Source organism: Girardinichthys multiradiatus, chromosome 18 (genome assembly GCF_021462225.1).
Source record: "Girardinichthys multiradiatus isolate DD_20200921_A chromosome 18, DD_fGirMul_XY1, whole genome shotgun sequence".
NCBI classification, from domain to species: domain Eukaryota; kingdom Metazoa; phylum Chordata; class Actinopteri; order Cyprinodontiformes; family Goodeidae; genus Girardinichthys; species Girardinichthys multiradiatus.
In genome coordinates, this window is record NC_061810.1 from 24,964,287 (window position 1) to 24,984,611 (window position 20,325).

A 20,325-nucleotide genomic window follows, 5' to 3' on the forward strand; every position below is an offset into this window, starting at 1 on the left:
CCTCAGCAAGTGATACAACATTGGAGGTAACTGTAGAACCTGATCTGTGTTTGGACTGTTTTGATCCTGTGGAGCTTCCTGAGTTATCAGAAATATTAGCTTCATCTAAACCTTCAACTTGTATGTTAGACCCAATCCTGACCAAATTATTTAAGGAAGTGTTCCCTCTGATTACCAGCCCCATTTTAGATAGTTTCAATCTATCCTTAGTAAATGGATATGTACCACAAGCTTTTAAGGTAGCTGTAAATAAACCTTTGCTTAAGAAAACTTCGCTTGATCAAGATGACTTAAAAAAATACAGACCTATATCCAATCTTCCATTCTTATCTAAAATTTTGAGAAAATAGTTTCTAATCAAATGTGTGAGCATTTACACAGCAATGACCTGTTTGAAGAGTTTCAGTCAGGCTTCAGAGCTCATCATAGCATTGAAACAGCTCTGCTGAAAGTCATTAATTATATTCTTATAGCCTCAGATAATGGACTTGTGTACTTGGTTCTGTTAGATCTCAGTGCTGCATTTGATACAGTCGAAAACAATATTCTCTTAGAAAGGCTGGAATATTCTGTAGGGATCAGGGGAACAGCGCTAGGCTGGTTTAAATCGTATTTGTCTGACAAATTCCAGTTTGTTCATGTAAATGATAAATCATCTTCAAACTCCATGATTAATTGTGGAGTACCACAGGGTTCAGTACTTGGGCCAATTCTCTTTACTACATATATGCTTCCAATATGTAAAATTATGAGGCAGCATGGGATAAATTTTCACTGTTGCGCTGATGATACTCAGCTTTACTTGTCCATAAATCCTGATGAGCCCAACCAGTTAGATAGACTACAAGCATGTCTTGAAGATATAAAAACGTCGATTACTTTAAATTTTCTGCTTCTAAATTCAGACAAGACAGAAGTTGTCTTTTTTGGACTGGAGTCTTTAAAAAAGAAACTGCTTAGTCAATCACTTAACCTGGATGGCATTAAATAGACCTCCGGTAATAAAGTAAAAAACCTTGGCGTTATGTTTGGGTTTATATTGGCTGTAACCCATAATCATCAAAATCACGAGAAATAAATGCTTAACACATTTCATTCCTTTAGTAATGAAACAATTAGTTTCACTTTTTGAATTCAAACATTTAAATAAATTACTTTCTAGCTGCAACTGCAAGGTTTTTAAATGAAAGCAAACTCTGCTTAGCATCTTTCTGCAGAATGAAAGAGTAGGAATACGTTATTTAAATTTGAATGTCCTTTGTTTTAATGGATTGTGGATAACAGACTTAATGTGAGTAAGGATAAGTAATAAAAGGATCAAGCAATAGCAGTTCTTAAAAATAGGCATGTTTCAAAGTAACAGAAAAAAGCTTTTTGATGAAAGATGTAAAAGAATCATAAATGAGATTAGCTTGGCCAAAATAATCAAAACAATAAAAAGGTACTTACATTAAGTAGGACTACTATGAATTATGACAAAGAATGTTTTTTTGTTTTTTTTCAGGGAACAGAACAAAGAGAAGCTGGCATTTGTATTCCCTGTAAATAAATTGTTTCCGCAAGTTAGAGATAAAGTAAATATGGTACCAAATATCAACACAACACTGAATGTATTAGTTAGTTTAAAATGAACAACACACCAAGATAAATAAATGGGTATGCAAATATGTAATTTGAATTTTAGCTGTTTATCAGTTTAAATGAAACCAGTAGGTATGGTACCTGTTATGAAGTTTTCTTGAAGTCGTAGCTCCACTGTGCGTCGGTCAATGGCAGCAGGAACAAAGAGCAGGCCTGTTTTGGAGCAGAGGATAGCGAGTGATGGAGAAAGGCTCTGGCACATGCAGCGTTTTGGACACGGCTGTCCCCTGCATGCTGCTGCCAGCAACAGCAAAGAGAACCACAGCCGTTCCATTATCCTCCCCAGGAAACAGGGCAACTGGAAGACACAAAGAATGGAGGACTGAATTAAAGTGGAGAATGACAATGGTACTGCTACAGCAAAGCACCCCCAGGAAGAGACAAACCAGGGTGAATCACTGAACTCCACAATTATTTGCTCAGGTAAACAAGCATACAGGTTATCTCTGCAAGCTTGGTAAATCTGCCAGCGTTTAAACATCATGTTGTTAAGCTACTATTTACTGCAGGACCTTTACAGCATGGCATCTATTTTAATAGTTTGGGAGGAAATTCTTCAAACTTCAACTGCCAGCAAAGTTTATTAAGAAAAGGGGAATCATTAATAATAGAACACATTCTTTCCTGTTCTTTTGCAAACATTGTTTCACTGCATTATTTTGCTGAACCACATCTGCTATTGTAGATCTGGCAAGCGAGAAAATGTGTTGTTTTCCCACCACGCACCATAAGAGATCAATAAAAGCAGAGCGGAATATTCTGGTCAGTTTGATTCTTCTGAGAAATCATTAAATATTTGGCGTAAACATGTCGTTTTAAGACCGTATTTCTTTGAAGCAACGTTTTCTGCAAAATAGCTTCACATCCCCAGTGCATTGCAAAAATATTAAGACCCCTTAATTTTTTCACTTTTTCTGACACAAGAACCACAAACTTCAATATCTTTTACTGATTTTTGTGAAAGAAAATGCCTAATTGTGAAGTGAAAGCAAAGTGATCTGTTTTGATAATTCCTTTAACAGATAAAAATCTGAAAATGTGTCGTGCATTTGTTTTCAGAACCTCTTCCTCAATACTTTGTGGAACCATCTTTCGCTGCAGTTCCAGCCTCTTGGAGTATATCTCTACCACCTTTGCACATTGAGAGAGTGTTGTTTGTTCAGAATGTTTGTCCATTCTTCTTTCCATTCATTTTCAAATCTTCCTATAAATTCTCAATTAGATTTAGATTTTGGCTCTTCTAATACAGGAATGGGCATGACCCATACTACTGTAGCGCTGGCTTTATGTTTCGGGTCATAAACCTGCTGGATTGTGAGTCTCAATCCCAGTCCCAAGTCTTATAAAGCCTCTGACAGTTTTTTGTGTTGTTTTGTTGTTTTTTTTTTCCAGGATAGCCTTGCAGACGAAAAACAGAACCACAGCATGATACTGCCACCAACATAACATTCATTAAAGGAACGGTGTTTTCAGGATGTTAATTTTATATGTGTGTCAAGAGGTAAAAATTAGTTATCATCTTAGCAGAGCATCTTCCACATGTTTGCCATTACATGTCACAAGAAATTTCAGACGGGGCTTTGTGACTTTCTTGCAATAATTCCATAATCTTGCCTCTCTCCCATACACTAATGCAGCCCATCTCAGCCTGTCAGTTTAGGTTAACGGCCATGCATTAGATATACTTTTTCCATTTTCAAATGACAGATTGTACAGTGGTATGTTAAATGCTTAAAGCTTGTGATATTATTTTATAACCTAACTCTGCTTTAAACTTCTCCATAATTTTATTTCTGACCTGTCTGCTGTGTTCCTTGGTCATGATGCTTTTTGTTCAATAATGTTCTTTTATGTCTTCTGAGGCCTTCATAGAACACACATAGACTGACTCTCTTAACTAAAGGGACAAAATGTTGAAGGCAATAAGGCCATGGGATTTTATTTAGGCATATCAGGAGCTCATGTAAAGGTTTTTATGGAACCCATGTATTTTATAATTCAACTTCACAAATGTCCACTACCTGGAGATAGAATATGAGAAAAAGTCTTAATAAAACATATGAAAGTTAGAATTTTTATGTAAAAAAGCTTTTGCATTGCACTAGAAGGACACGTTTAAAGTATATGTTATTAATGCACTTTCAGCAGCAATGTTGACATTTTTTCTTAAGAAAGCCAGCACCTGATATTTTAGTTGAAATGTTTTTGAAATATCAAATGCATTTCAACTCTGTTGTAATTTACAGTCTGGTGTTCATTTCCCTGTGTTTTTAGTTAATTATATTCCATTAACACCATTACAATAATACCAGTGGGGCAGAGTCAGGCTTGATAAAGTGCCAAAGTTAGTACACAGTTGTACATACAGTATCTGTTAAATGTTAAATGATTTGTCGTTGCATAACTCAATAACTATTATTTCTAATTTGAAAGAGCTTTAGTAAGGCAGAGTAAATACATGGAACTCGGACGATAAATGTAACATATTTTCAGTGCTTTCTTTTTTTGAGGAAAGTACTGATGAAAACATTTTTGTCTTTTAGAGTAAGCTAATGTGTGGCCTACATTGTCAACCTTCATAGTTAAAAAATAACAAACAAGATGCAGCCTTGTAATTAAAGTAAAATCTAATGTCATTAAGATACAGCCAACATTGCTAGTAACTATGTTGTCCATAAACCCTTCTTCTAAGCTAATATAAACAGACAGATGTGTGCTAGAAATGAGAAAAAAAGTGACTGTGAAATGGTAAAAGCCTTCCGGTGGGGTACCTGCAAACTCTGGTCCAAGCACTCAGATGAGAAGAAACAAGAGGTGAAATAGTGATCAGGTGACAAGGTGAAAGTACATGATCACAACTTGGCACAATTATATCGATAACAATGGAGAAAACCAAATTCAGAAACAGACAAGATATAAAAAATAAGAAAATCATTTAATCACTTTTTTAAACAATACACTGTAAGCAGATACACTTTTGAAAGCAAAAATTAAATATACGAGACAAGGTTTTTCAAAAAATAGAAAGTAAGTTTTCAAACTCCAAACAAGCTAACAGCTGATATGAGATTCCCCTGGTATGATACCCTTGAGTAAAATACCACAGTTTTACAGTATTATGGTATTTAAAAATACTTTTAAAAAATTACAATATGATCTAACTGATTAGATTGTAGCATCCCAACCAACTTTTTGCTTTCCTGGTTTCATAACGACATTAATTACTTTAATAATACTGCAGTGATCGGTGGCAAACCTTTAGCATTCATACCTTGACTGTCAGTGTTTTACATGACCAAAAATATTTTTTTCTAAACAATCAAATTGGTCTTTTCTGTAAGGATTTGAAAAAACAGAGCCTTTTTCAGCCAGCTAATCAGCAGTGTGTAACAACATGCTTTGTGTTACTCTTCACTTCATATAGCCAGATAACACTCTAGTCATTCCAGCACTTCAGGCATTTCATACAAAGGACTTTAAATTGCAGAAACGGTATGATGGACAGTTTAGGGATTTTGACCCTTTTAAAACCTCAGTAAACCTTGAAAGCAATAACCACCCCATGCCAACACCAGAACATTGGGATCTAAGGACAAAGTTAATCCAAAAACCAAAAAATCATGGTAAACCTACTTTAGCTATTCTCACCTTTGCTGCAGATATTGCTATTTACTGTCTTCCTTTTACAATCTAATTTGAACAGACCCAATCCAGAACAATACCTCTGGTGAAGGCAGCAATGACCTGTTAGGAAGCAAATCACATATATTAAATTCAACTGGTGTCACACTCTTTCTTCTTGTATTGCAGTGCAACAAGATGGCAAAAACATACAGTGTTTGACATTTTGGCTAAAAATTGAAAAAAAAAAAGTCAACATCAAATTTAAAGGTTCAGTCAGACATGCCTGTTGAATTTCTGATCTTATTTTGGGCCTCATTCTTTGTGTTTATATTTATTCATCTGTTTAAACTTGTTCAACCTCCAGGGAGCCCATCTTACAGCCTTTGTGTTTATCTTACCACTCATCTCCAATCAGCTCACCTCCCCTTTCTTCCTAGCTTGAGCACCTGTTTCCACTCAACAGTGTAGAAGGCCTACTTTTCCCATAATTTCTTCAGATCTTCTGTTTCTCGGTGCTCTCCTGTTTGATGTTAGTGAAGGTGGGGTGTATCCAGTCCTTTTAAATTTGAAAGGTTTTTGTTAATCCGGGCCTTACACCTTATACCAAACAGATGCGCTCTTGTTGTCTTTACATGAAAACTTTTATCTAAAGTACCTTTGGGATCATTTTGAGAAGCTTGATTGTGTTACATTAGCTATCAGCCTGCACAATGTAAAAAACTGTGAATAGTTTGAGAATTGTCTCTGTGCACTCTGAATCTAATGCTAATCTAAGGCTCCTTGCAGCTAAACTTGACACTGGGTAAATACATTGCTTATTACACCTGTGTCACACTATTATGTACTTTGCAGTTTATTGACATTTAAACATCACATGCTAGTGCTGTACTATCTACTACACACTTCGGCAAGGTCTGACATTGCTTATTAGTCAAACCTTTATTCTGATCAATTACATAATATAATTACTATGCAATTATCTGACTACTTACGGGCAGTCATAGACTGTGTATAGAGCATTTAACTTTAAGCCCAAGATGGTCAGCTGAACGTTAAGAATCGAAAAGGGAAAAAAAACCACAAAAAAAACCTAAAATGACACCAGTCAAAAAGAAGTAGCCTATGTTGTCCTGAAAATAGCACTGTGAATTTTACAAATTTTATTTCACAGAATATAGAATACTCATAACATCATATAAACAACATCCTTCAATTATGTTTTTCAAAATGCGCTTTATGTTTACTCCCCCATAAAACACGTTTAGTTATTCCAACAGACGTGATAAGATCCACCATCACAGCAACTTTACAACCTATCAACTTATGTGTTGATCTTCATTTTATTACACAAAGAAAGGGTCACCTTCACCTTAAAGTTTGAGAAATATGCAAGTTTTCCACTTCACAAACCAGTATACCACTCAATATGCAACAAAAACTCTAATTGTGATCGCTAAAGCAGGCAGCTGCTGCACGCACAGTTCCATTTTCGATCACTGCATATGAAACAACCTGTTGTGTGATATGTGTCTTTCGGTGGACAACAGTACATTAGCCTCACCAGTATGGCTTGCAAGTAAATCAATAGCATTGAACTTTCATCCAGCAGGGGGGCCAGTGTAGTTCCATTCCAACCTTTGCCTCTCTCGGTACTCATCAAATCCTCAACAGAACATTCCCATTCAGGAACAACAATGCTCTACAGCCTTGCCACATTAAAAATAGGCAGTGCTGCTTCAACTTCTACTCATGTATGATTTCCCAGTGCATCATCTAGGAAACAAACTAAAGTGTGGGCAGCTTCATAATCCTAGTAAAAATGGATATTATGCTACAGTTTGATAAGTCATGCTTTCCACTTTTCCACAATGGAGTAGGGATTCTGAAATAATAAATAATGTGCATTAACAAGACACATGAACTATTTTGACAGCCCTTTCATTTTTACCTGCTCTGTGTTTTCTGGATATGTGTTAGATTAAAATATCTTCCCATTTTTTGTAATCACTACCTCCACTAAACCTACCCCATCTCAATTCCTTCCAGCAACAGAATTCAGTCATCCACAATCATCAATATTTTTTCAAATTTTCATTCATTTCTGGCTCCATTATATCTATTTTAAACTAATGCAAATGTAACCTACACAAACAATATAGTGTAAGAGCACTTCAGCTTTGCGCAAAAAGGTTCAAGCACTTCAGCTATTCAGATTCTTATCTCAGCACCCAACAACCTTCTTTGTGATTTCTGTTACTCAATGTAGAACCTCTTGTTTTATTTTTATCCCCCATGCCACTTCTTGTCCTTGAATTACTTTCCTACCTGTTTTTCCCTTCTCCACATAAAACTATAAAGAATATGTGTTACAAAATATGTGGCTTTTATTGTTTGTATCCTTTTCAAAGCATTGCTTTGTTACAAATAATATATCTACTGGGACCACCCTACTTATATCTTTTTCATGTTAGAGGGTTATTTTCATTGCACACATTCTTCACTTGTTTACCCTCTCATTTACATTGCATATGCATTACTGCACTGTAACACTATTTTTATATTAAACATTAAAAACACCAATTCTGGCTTTCTCACGTGTTCATCTATGGACAAGTAGGTTTGATTTGGAAGTTGGTGATGATCCATCAGCAGTCTTGGTCTTCAGTTATTGAGAAGTGATGACACAAGATATACAGACCTGAGCTCTCCTTTTCAACTGTTAAAATGGGCCATTAAAGTAGCTGCCAATAGTTTAAATAACAGTTTATTAAATGAAAATGACTATTTTGAGACATTTGATGCACAATTTAGCTTGATATTTTTCTCCAAACTGATTTTAAGCTGCTACAATGGTGACTGTACATCTTGGCCTCTCTTGGTGCATTATAGTTTGAGCAGTGCCAAAATAATGAACTGAGTTTTCAAATGCTGCTTCTAACCTACTTTTTCTGAAGCACCCAAAACAATGAACATCAAACGTTTCATAGAAGTAAGATTCCAGAATTTACTATAGAAGAGAAAAGACATGAAAGTGCATTCTTAGAAATTTTATATTGTGGGTTCAGCTCATACATTTTGCTCATCTGAATTTGTTGGACAGCCATGGCATTGAATTAACATTAATTTATTAACCTTGCCTTGCTTTAATGTAGACTAACTTCTATACTGCTTTTTATTGTGTGCTGAAGTAAGCAGTTTGAGGTATTTGAGGCTTTTATGTTGTAAGAAGCACAAACAGCTAAAGCCAAACTTCATGGCACCATACAGTGATGTGCAAACAGGCAATTGGTCAAAAAATTCCCACCTGTGGCCATGAACATCAGCATCACTGAAGCAGCACAAACACCAACACACTGCCTTGTTTTATGAGGCTGTTTATTTGAACTGCTGCACAGTTTACGACATAAATCTCAGTTGTCTGGATAGATTGTTTATGAACATGACTAATAAATTCAAGCGTATGTTTATTGACCACGTGTATGGATTTAGAGATTGATCTGTTTTGTTCTCACAGACCAGTGAATACTGTTCTCAGTCATTTTGACTACTATAAAATCCTGCGTTAAACTAATTTAGAATAATTGCATTGTACTAATATGCTCTTTTTTATGTCTGTTTGAATGAGAGGTTCTGCTACAATGGCTTGCGAAGCTATTCATATCCCTTGAACGTTTTTTTACATTTTGCCACCTTTCAGCCAACATTAATGCAGTACATTGGTATTTCAGGTAACAGACCAACACAAACTACTTTTTTTTACACTTTTATAACCAACAAAAATCTGACGTGTGTGGCATTCATATGTGTTAATTTTCCCCAATATGATGGAGAAATAACATAATTTTTAAGTATCAATTGTATTAAGATCTGTCATTTTGACACATAATTATATGATTTTGACTTACCAAGTCCATTTCCTTGCTGGAAGATGACCACCTACCCCAGTCCAAACTCTGTTTCAGGTTCTTCTGTAACAGTTTTACTCCAGGATTACCTTGTATTCACATCGATCTGTCTTCCCATCAACTCTGACCAACCTGCTCTGTCCCTGCTTAAGAAAACTCATTCTCAAAGCACGATGTGCCACCACTATGGGGATGGAGGAAGATGTATAGTTTTACTTTTCTTCCATACATGTTGGGGCAGAGAGAAACACAGATGTTCTGCATATGGATTGAAATATTAGATTTTGGCCTCATATGACCAGAGATGCATCTTCCATATTTGCTGTAGCTACCCGCTATTTGTCTTGTGGGAAACATAGGGGAACTCTAATAAATAGATTGCTTTAAAATGCAATTGGTTGCACTGGATTTGGCTGTATTCGCAGCATAATATGGTTACTTGAAGTTTTGACGCACAGCATGTCATATTTTTTTAGATATTTGTCTAAACCTTTTTCAGGACAATGTATTCTTTTCCTTCCATTTTACAATTATATGCTACATTGTGTTGGTCTATCATATAAATTCATATTATATATTATTTTGAAATTTACAGTTGTAATAGGTCAAATATGGAAAGGTTTAAGGGTACGATATACATCTGCAAGGCTCAGGAAATATTTGCAATGTAGTCAAGTAAACACAGACACACAGTTAAGTTGCAAGTTTCCTATCAGTGCAGCTTCACGCATGCTGCAGTGATAAATAGCCAATCCCAGCCAGTTTAGTGACTGAAGTAAAAGCAGAGCAATGCTGAGTAGAACCAGGTGATACCATTCTATATTTAAAAAAAGTTTTCCATCAATCTTTACTGCTCCCTGTAGTTTAGAGGTGAACAAATATGGTCCACAAGAATCAGTGTGTAAACACCTCTGATTATTATTTTCACAACCTGTTTCCAGGTTTTGCAGGAGGTAATTATACATTAATCTCAGTCAGTTTTCAAAAAGGGAAACATCTAAAACATGCAGTATTCCGGCCCTCAAAGACCATATTTCTCATTTTTTCCAGTTGATGTCATTGTTATCGGTGTGGCACATAAATGAATACCTCCTGATCAGGGTCACATTTATTCCATCAATCGCTGTATGACACGCGTATACCCTGGACAGTTCATTAAAACACTAACACAGAAAGCTAGAGAACTGACAATTCATAACCCATATTGGTAACACTGAGTGTGCATCTAACATCTTGAGCACACATTAATATAATAAGGAAATCCAAATAGCTACTCAAAAGTTCATAAAGCTTTCATTTTCACACCCTATTGCTGCTTTGCTAGTAATTATAACCTGAGCTTTCCAGGGGCGTAAAACCCCTGAAACCTCAGATGTTCCCCTGACACAGCAATTACAGCAACATTTGATCATTTCTTGCAATGTTTGCTGGTGTAGAGCAATCAAGGCTAGTTGCATGAATTGTAGGATACTCAAGGTTGTTACTGGAGCCACAACCCACAAAACAATTTATGTCCAATTGTTTGTTATTTATCTTCTTCTTTTTTATTAGTTGTAGGAGTGAAAAGAATTGATGCCATGGTTTTAAACCAAAAAAAAAAAAAAAATCACAAATGTCATATAATCTCAAATTTAAGTAATACCAACATTTTCAAAGACGTAACTGAAACACCTGTCATTTTAGTATGGGAGGTTTCATGGCTAAATTGGACCAGCCTGGTAGCCAGTCTTCATTGATTGCACATTGCACCAGTAAGAGCAGTGTGAAGGTTCAATTAGCAGGGTAAGTGCACAGTTTTGCTCAAAATATTGAAATGCACACAACATTATGGGTGACATACCAGAGTTCAAAAGAGGACAAATTGTTGGTGCACGTCTTGCTGGCGTATCTGTGACTAAGACAGCAAGTCTTTGTGATGTATCAAGAGCCACGGTATCCAGGGTAATGTCAGCATTCCACCAAGAAGGACAAACCACATCCAACAGGATTAACTGTAGACGCAAGAGGAAGCTGTCTGAAAGGGATGTTCGGGTGCTAAACCGGATTGTATCCAAAAAACATAAAACCACGGCTGCTCAAATCACGGCAGAATTAAATGTGTACCTCAACTCTACTGTTTCCACCAGAACTGTCCTTCGGGAGCTCCACAGGGTCAATATACATGGCCGGGCTGCTATAGCCAAACCTTTGGTCACTCATGCCAATGCCAAATGTCGGTTTCAATGGTGCAAGGAGCGCAAATCTTGGGCCGTGGACAATGTGAAACATGTATTGTTCTCTGATGAGTCCACCTTTATTGTTTTCCCTACATCCAGGAGAGTTACAGTGTGGAGAAGCCCCAAAGAAGTGTACCACCCAGACTGTTGCATGCCCACTTGAGGGCCATGTGCATCCAATGGTTCAAACATTGTATCCTGAAAGCGGTGCCGTGTATCAGGATGACAATGCACCAATACACACAGCAAGACTGGTGAAAGATTGGTTTGATGAACATGAAAGTGAAGGTAGAGGTGACTGTGGCTCATTAGGAAGAGTAGTTGTCTTGCAATCAGAAGGTTGTGGGTTCAATTCCATATGTTGATGTGCACTTAACCTGAAGTTGCCTACTGATCTGTGTATTGGTGTATGAATGTGTGAGTGCGATTGGGTGAATGTGGTGCTAGTGTAAAGCGCTTTGAGCGGTCTGTATGACTGGAAAAGTGCTATATAAGTTCAGTCCATTTACCATTTACAAGTTGAACATCTCCCATGGCCTGCACAGTCACCAGATCTAAATATTATTGAGCCACTTTGGGGTGTTTTGGAGGAGCGAGTCAGGAAACGTTTTCCTCCACCAGTATCACGAAGTGACCTGGCCACTATCCTGTAATAAGAATGACTTAAAATCCCTCTGACCAATGTGCAGGACTTGTATATGTCATTCCCAAGACGAATTGATGCCATACTGGCTGCAAAAGGAGGCCCTATAACATACTAAAAAATTATTGTGGTCTAAAACCAGGTGTTTCAGTTTCATTGTCCAACCCCTGTATTTCAGTGTTATATTTAAAGGTTAATGAGTGCAGTAAGGTAAAGATGAGCTTGCTGTCGCCTTCTTGTGAAACGGAGAAAAGAATTGACATACTAGTTTTTTTACAGGAACCTTTATATTATTTTATATCAGGAAACATTTAACTCACACAGAGAACAATCTTCTTGACCACCTAGTTGTTATGATTCTGGCACGTCTGCTCTACCCCTTCTCCCTGGCTGCAATCAGCAGATTAGATGCACCTGGTGGCTGCTGCAGTGTAGTGCAATCTGTGGAATGCCAAGCACCTGTGTCTTCCCTGATATATACTGACTCTGACAAGCAGACAGTGCCAGATTTTTGAAAGCCATTGTGTGAGTAGATATCCAGCGTTCCTTCCTGTCTGATCATTGTTCTTGACTTTGCCTTGCCTTTTGGATTTATGCCTCTGCCTGCTCCCTGTCGGACTATTTGGATTCTGGTTGTCGACCTTGTTTCCTGCATCTGGTTTATGCCTCTGCCTGCTCCTTGCCTGACACCTCTTGTTCCGATCGTTGACCCTGTTTCTGTCCTCGGATTATTGAGCCAGCCTAGCCCTCGGATTATTCAGCCTGGAGTCACTTCTTACCTGAGCTGTGGAGATCACCGCCTGCCGCCCACTGAGGTTTCCTTTCTGGGTTTCAAGTTCCACGCAAGACAAAAGCAGGTTAGTGGCTTTTCTGATTCCTGCAAAATCTGGAAAGACTACAAGTCACTAATCCCTCTTTCTGCCTCAGTGATTCCTGGAACCTGTGTGACGTTTTCCTGTGGCTGAATAAACCTTTTAAACTTTCAGTACTGTGTCTGGCTGAATCTTGGGTCCACCTTTTTCTGATTCATAGCAGAAAAATCTGGCCAAACATGGACCCATCGCCAGCACAACAGTGGCATACCCACGTTGATGAGACCCTTTCCTGGTTGGGTTCTTGCATGGAGGAAATTATTTCCACATTACGTTCTGGCAATCTTGTCGCCGAGCCGCCACCGTCACAAAGAAACCACAGCCAAGTAACACGGACAACAGCAGAGGTAAGGGAGCCACACCTCTCTCCGCCTGAGATGTTCAGGGGAAACTCAGACCAATGTCGAGCTTTTCTAACTCAGTGTGAAATAAATTTTGATCTTCAGCCGTCATCCTTTCCCACAGAACGTTCCAAGGGGGCGTTTGTTATATCTCTGCTGGCAGGAAAGGCAAAACAGTGGGGAACTGCTGAATGGCATAACAGGTCTGCATCTTGTGATCTTTATGATCATTAATTCACTTGAACTTCTTGTAGTCCTAGGGGCCTCCTGGTTGGAGAAACACAACCCTCACATCGACTGGAAGAAAAAAGAAGTTCTGGGTTGGTCTGAGTCATGCTCCGCTGACTGTCTTTTGTCTGCTGCTATGGAGATCAGTGTGGAGAATGAGGTTGAGGAGACCTATCCGGATTTATCCAAGGTATCGCAAGAATACCATGATTTAAAGGAGGTTTTTAATAAAATCAAGGCCACAGCTCTGCCACCCCATAGACCTTATGATTGTGCTATTGATTTGCTTCCTGGCACATCACCCCCTAAAGGCAGAACCTATTCATTGTCTGGTCCAAAGCACAGGGCCATGAAGAGTTATGTTGATGAGGCATTAAAGGCAGGGCACATTCAACCCTCTTCCTCTCCTGCAGGAGCTGGTTTCTTTTTTGTTGGGAAGAAGGATGGTTCATTGAGACCATGCATTGATTATAGAGGCCTTAATGAAATAAAAGTTAAAAATGGATATCCCTTACCACTCATGAACACAGCTTTTGATCAGATCCAGGGAGCCAAGATATTTTCTAAGCTGGATCTAAGGAATGCATATCATCTGGTCCGAATCAGAGAAGGAGATGAGTGGAAAACGGCTTTAAACACGCCTACGGGCCATTATAAATACAAGGTCATGGACTTACTAACGCTCCTGCAGTTTTTCAGTCATTGGTCAATGACGTTCTAAGAGACATGGTGGGTCAATTTGTATTTGTTTATCTTGATGACATACTGATTTATTCTCAAGATCTGGAAACCCACAGAAAACATGTCAGAGCTGTTCTCCTGCATCTTCTCCAAAACCACTTGTTTGTCAAGGCAGAGAAATGTGAGTTCCACATAACTACCACTTCCTTTTTGGGCTTCATCATTTCCCCAGATCAAGTGCTTGCCGACCCCTCCAAGGTTAAGGCCGTATTGGAATGGCCTGTTCCAACTGATTGCAAGCAGCTTCAAAAATGTCTAGGCTTCGCAAACTTCTATAGGAGGTTTATTAGAAATTACAGCCTGGTTGCTACTCCCCTAAACGCTCTTACCTCCTCCAAGGTGAAATTTGTGTGGAATAAGGATGCAGAGAAGGCCTTCAATAGGTTAAAGGAACTCTTCACGTCAGCTCCAGTGTTACGGTCTCCTGAGCCAGAGAGACAGTTTATCGTGGAGGTGGATGCCTCAAGCACTGGGGTCGGAGCTGTATTAAGCCAAAGAGGTGAGGATGATCGTGTTCACCCATGTGCCTTCTTTTCAAGGACTCTGTCACAGGCTGAGCGGAATTACGACGTGGGAGACGTAGAGTTATTGGCTGTCAAGTTGGCGTTGACAGAGTGGAGACATTGGCTGGAGGGGACTAAGGAGCCGTTTATGGTGTGAACTGACCATAAGAACTTGGAGTACCTGAAATCAGCAAAACGGCTAAACCCCAGACAACCTAGGTGGGCTTTGTTTTTTGGTTGTTTTAATTTCTCCCTATCTTACTGGCCAGGGAGCAAACCTGACGCCCTATCCTGGATTCAAGAGCCTGAAGAATCTCAGTCTGCGGGTGAAGAGGAGTTTATCCTTCCTGAAACCGTCAGGTTGTCTGTGTCCCGAGTGGAGGTGGAAAGGGAGGTCCAGGAAGCCATTAGAGATCTGCCTATCCCATCATCATGTCCACCTGACTGCTGTTTTGTCCCTGAATGCCTTGTGCCTAAGGTACTTGTCATTGCTCTCGTTTAGTTTGTCATCCAGGAATCAGCAGAACCATTCAGACAGTTCGAACTCAGTTTTGGTGGCCATCGCTGGTCAAGGATGTCAAAGACTTTGTTGCTGAATGCACTCAATGTTGTCAAGCTAAGCCTTCTCGTCGCCCCCCTGCGGGGTTGTTGCACCCTTTGCCAATTCCCCCTCGCCCATGGTTACATATTGCGATGGATTTTGTGGCAGGTCTACCGGTTTCTAATGGTCACTCTGTACTACTAACCATAATTGACAGATTTTCAAAGATGGTTCATCTGGTGCCGTTGGAGAAGCTTCCATCTGCTAAGGAGATGGGTGAGATATTGACCCGTGAAGTTTTCAGGCTCCATGGAATCCCAAATGACATTGTTTCCGATAGAGGACCCCAATTTGTATCACGTTTCTGGAAGGAGTTTTGTTCTTTGTTGGGAATTTCTTAGTCTTTCCTCAGGGTTTCATCCTCAGTCTGATGGCCAAACCTCTTGAAGCTCATCAACAGAATGCCAAGAGTGTGCGGAGCAGTAATCAAAGCAAAAGATGGCTACATTGAAGAACCTAGAATATAAGACATATTTTCAGTTGTTTCACACTTTTTTGTTCAGTATATAGTTCCACATGTGTTAATTCATAGTTTTGATGCCTTCAGTGTGAAGCTACAACATTCATAGTCATGAAAATAAAGAAAACACTTTGAATGAGAAGGTGTGTCCAAACTTTTGGTCTGTACTGTACATTAGCACAGCTGTCCATGTACCTGCTGATAACCTGGTCAGTCTTCTATAGGAAGACAAACACTACGATACTGAATGAAAAAGCCAAATCAGTCTCCTCTCATTTCATCGCCATATTAGATCAACATGCCTACTCCTTTCCTCTTTCTTTCATCAGTATTGACGTTTTTCATTGTAATATAAAGGAGACATTAATGATCTTTACTGATGGATGAGTTTCCTTCAGTATTATCTGAACATTATTCTTTCATCTTCTACCTTCTCTGACATACTTACACACACTCACACAAGCCCACATCTTAGATACTGATAAGTGGTTTTCAAATTTTTAGAGCATGTACCAAATAAATCTGCACACAAAGTTACAATGTTTAAGATGCATGTTCTGTGTTAAACTTGTCATATTTTCACTTGTAAAGTCTGGTGTGCTATCTGTTTATCCATTCATCTATCCATGGGAGAGATCCTAAGTCCATGCAAGGGCAACACAATAGAGACACAGGACATACAACCATGCATGCACACCCTGATACCTAAAAGCAATTTAGAAGTTCATGTTAAACTGACCTGCATGCTTTTGAATGGTAGATGGAAGCCAGAGTAGCCAAAGAGAGCACATCCCTGCATATGGGAAAAATCCATACAGAAAGGTCACAGCCAGCATTTAGGCCCAGATCTTCTGTTTCGTACAATTTCAATTGTGCAGTTCTCTTAATTTTACAATGATTTTAATTATATTAAACTACAGCATTTATGCATCTTTGCGAAATTATTTTACTCCCATATTACCCAGACTACAGAAAGAAAGTTCTACTATGCTGCAGGTTAACTTAATAAAACATGATGAATTTGGGCAGCTTCTATATATATACACTAATAGGTGTAATGTAATGTTAGCACATTTTACAACTTTTCTTCCCTTTGAGACATTTTATTCAGAATTATTGAAGATCATTTAAATACGGCAAAGCTGTTTTGACTGAAAGTCAGACAAATACGCCCAGCATCATTCTACATTAATTACAGTAAGAAGCTCTGAGCTGTTCTTCACTTTCTACAAGTGACTGTGAAAACTGTCACAAGAACAGTGAAGCCGTCTCCAGGAATGACAGATGTTTTTGTTTTTGTAAATAAAAAGTCAAAAAAATACGCTTACATACTTTGTTATGTATGACAGTATGATGCCCGCTTTAAATTTCTAAATCGCTTAGCTGCTCCCAGGCAGGGTATCTTTTTTCTTCAATATGTGCAGGGTAGATATAGTGAGAGAATGGCTGTTTTGTGTTGTGAATTAAAAAAGCTCAGATTTGTATTCATTTTCATGAAAGTCTTTATTAAGTTGAAAAAAAATATGGGGGTTTCTTAGCAATTTAAACACACGCACAATCAGCATTGCCGCAGAGGACTTTGAGTTGAGAGGGTGGCAGTAATTACTCACAGTTTTTTTTAAAGGAGAATAAAATGTCCTTCACAGGTCATATCGACCATATCCGTGAAAACAGTTTGTTGTGCTCCAATCTATTTTTTCTCATCAAATCAATGAAAACGTGGAGGTGTCTTGTAGGCGTGGAGGTGAAATGTTTATTGAAAATATAGCACGCTGCAGTGATACCATGTTTAACCTATTTCAAGAAGCACTAAGTTTAAATGCGTTCATGATCAAAGAGAGCTTCTTCTGATTATGCTTTGCCTCTCTGGTAAGATACAACAAGACATGATCAAAGCACATTAAACCCATTTATTTAATGCATAAATTATGCAGTTATGGGGTGAGGGGAAAACAAAGGACCCAGATTATGAATGTCTAAAATGTGACAATGTTTGGCAACAGTCAAACATATAAAGAGAAAAAACAAATCATAAAGCAGTAGATAAAAAAGATAGATTGCACATCTGTGTGCAGAAATCAAGAACAAATTTACAATCGTAGGAAATATGTAAAATTAGTCAAGATGCAGGTTTTACTCAACAGAGTGTGCTTCACAAAACCTATGAATACAAATCACTGGCAGAAATAAGCTTAATTTAAGGTTTTCCATACTTGGACCTAATGTATCATTTATATAAAATTTCACACTTTTACAGACTGTGTAGAAACCTTTATAAAAAAATCACTTGTAAAAATAAAATCTGACGTTTTAGAAATTGCTTTAAAGCAGGACGTTACTGTACACTCTAAGCAAATAAAATATCAGACTTTGGTAATTGCCCACTGAAGGGTAACTTCATGCTTGCAGCCTTTGCTACCAATGAAGACCTGGTTAGGTGATCTTCTGTCTTTAAAAAAAAAAACAATTTACTGAGAGCCTCCGGTGATAAATTTGACCAAGACTGGCAGCCCTTGATCTCACTCTTAGTCAGACCTATTCCCACACATGAGAATAATATAGTGAACATGTCTCTGAGAATCACAGAGTATGGAGAATGGAATTAGTTTGAATTATTTTTTAGTAGTTTACACAGGCTTTTGTTTAAGGAAAAACGTAAACATTAATACTCCATGAATGTCACAGGAAAAGGGATCAGTCCTGCAGCAACAGAAAGGACGAGCAGCATTTAAAGTTAGCACTTTTTCCTGTGTACATCATATGTTAAATCTGTAAACATTGTTTGACATAGACTAGACTTGACTTCACAACAACTTTTTTACACTGCCATTCATTCAGTTTTGATCAAAATCATTAAATACAACAGAAATAAGGCTACCTACAATTCATCTTTGTCTTTAACAGATATGTAAGTGCTGGTTTGTATGTGTGAGCCTATAATTTTTGGCTAATGGCACACTGTCCAACTTGCAACCTTAGAGTATCCCTCGACCATGCAATGAAGATGGATTATCCTGTCAAGTCTCTCACAGAGGAACTGGGAAACACTGTGTGTGTGATGAAGAATGGCCATATGTGCATATGCATACTTGCTTACCAAATGTATTACCTTTAAAATAACAAAACAGACAGTTATTGTATTCAAAGGCATATCCCGAATCATAGTAAGAATAAATACATGCTTTCTGCTTTTAAGAGCAGATGTGTTAAGTACTCAACTGTTTACCTGTGTGTCTCAGCTTTTATATGCACCCACCAGAGTTTGTGTTCTATATATTCTGCAAAGCCTGCCCTATTGAGAGCACTAGGTTATTAATGACCTTGAAAGCAGCAGCATTCATCTGCCACACTTATTCATACATATGCACCTTCTGCAACACATATCTGACGTTGTCTTATAGTACACTGTGTATGTTAGTCAACATGAGTAAAGCAACCCCACCTTTTTGTGAGCCAATTCAGTGAGCCGCCATTGTACAGTTTAGTTTTGCAGCTTCATTTGTGTGTAATGTTGAAAGATGATGGTGATATAAATTTCTTTAGTGCACTGAACCAAAAATTTGTGTCATTTAAAAAACAAAAAAAAGAAACTACACTTTTCAGTTTAATTACATTAATGGAATGACTGAGGGAACTGCAAGAGCAAACTCAAAGCAAAAAAAAAAAAAAAAGTAATCCTGTTAAAGATGCGCAAGCTTCTGAACTTGGGACAGTCTAAAACTGTAAGTAGAGATGAGACTGAAGCCACAACAAAGTGCTCCCACAGAATTTACCACCAGTCAAAAGCACAGGTGAAGGAAAAGCTTCTATTGGCTACAAAAGAAAAACTTGATGGGGGCCTGTAGCTTAGCAACAGCCAATTGCAGAAGGATGGTAACAGTGAGGAAATAGAAAGCCTGCATGTGTGTGTGTGTGAATGTGTGTAGGGGGGCTGCAAGAAAGTGCTAGATTGGTCCAGAGATTTCACAAGTAATAAATCTGGATGGTTGCCGTCCGAGGAGGTGAACATGGGAGAGTTCCAATGAACGCAAGAGGAAGAGACACTTCACTGGTGTTGTAATAATTATGAAGTAAGAAGTAACTGCATTAAGCCTTTCTTAATAAGTGAGCTAATAAAGCATATTTTCAGCATATGAACTTTAGATTTATCTAATTTTAACCTTTCTCATCAGATGGCAAACCACCCATTCTCCCCCAAAAGCACATCCAAACTCTCCCACGAGTTCTTCCACACATGGCTGGAAAGCTTGTTTGCTTTTACACAGTGCCAAAGGTCACCTCTGTGGGAATTGTGCAGCTGCCTGTTTACATCCTCATGGAGAAGCATTGCATTAGAAAAATTATTGAAAAAAAACAAGGTGAATGAGATTAATTGGGTGCTTTGAAACAGAAACTATGAGATTCCCACAACCTGTGTACCACTGAGAAAACACAAATTAATCATTGATCGCCATTTCTAAGAGTAAGAAACTAACAAGTCATAGCATTGCTTAAAGGAAGTAGTAGAAATTTTTAATTTCTGCTATGACAAAGATGACAAAGCAATGCCC

The 20,325-nt window shown here is 38.2% G+C and overlaps 1 protein-coding gene across 3 annotated transcripts in view; it reads right to left on the minus strand.

The window, feature by feature from the left end:
• zgc:172282 (leucine-rich repeat and fibronectin type III domain-containing protein 1-like protein) overlaps positions 1-20,325 on the minus strand; it is a 295,974-nt gene that overhangs the window by 128,057 nt on the left and 147,592 nt on the right. For all 3 annotated transcript variants that reach the window (XM_047392237.1, XM_047392238.1, XM_047392239.1), the window contains exon 3: positions 1,723-1,939. In XM_047392237.1, coding sequence (XP_047248193.1) covers positions 1,723-1,915 — 193 coding nt within the window. In that variant the 5' untranslated portion in view covers positions 1,916-1,939. The remainder of the gene's footprint in view (positions 1-1,722; positions 1,940-20,325) is intronic.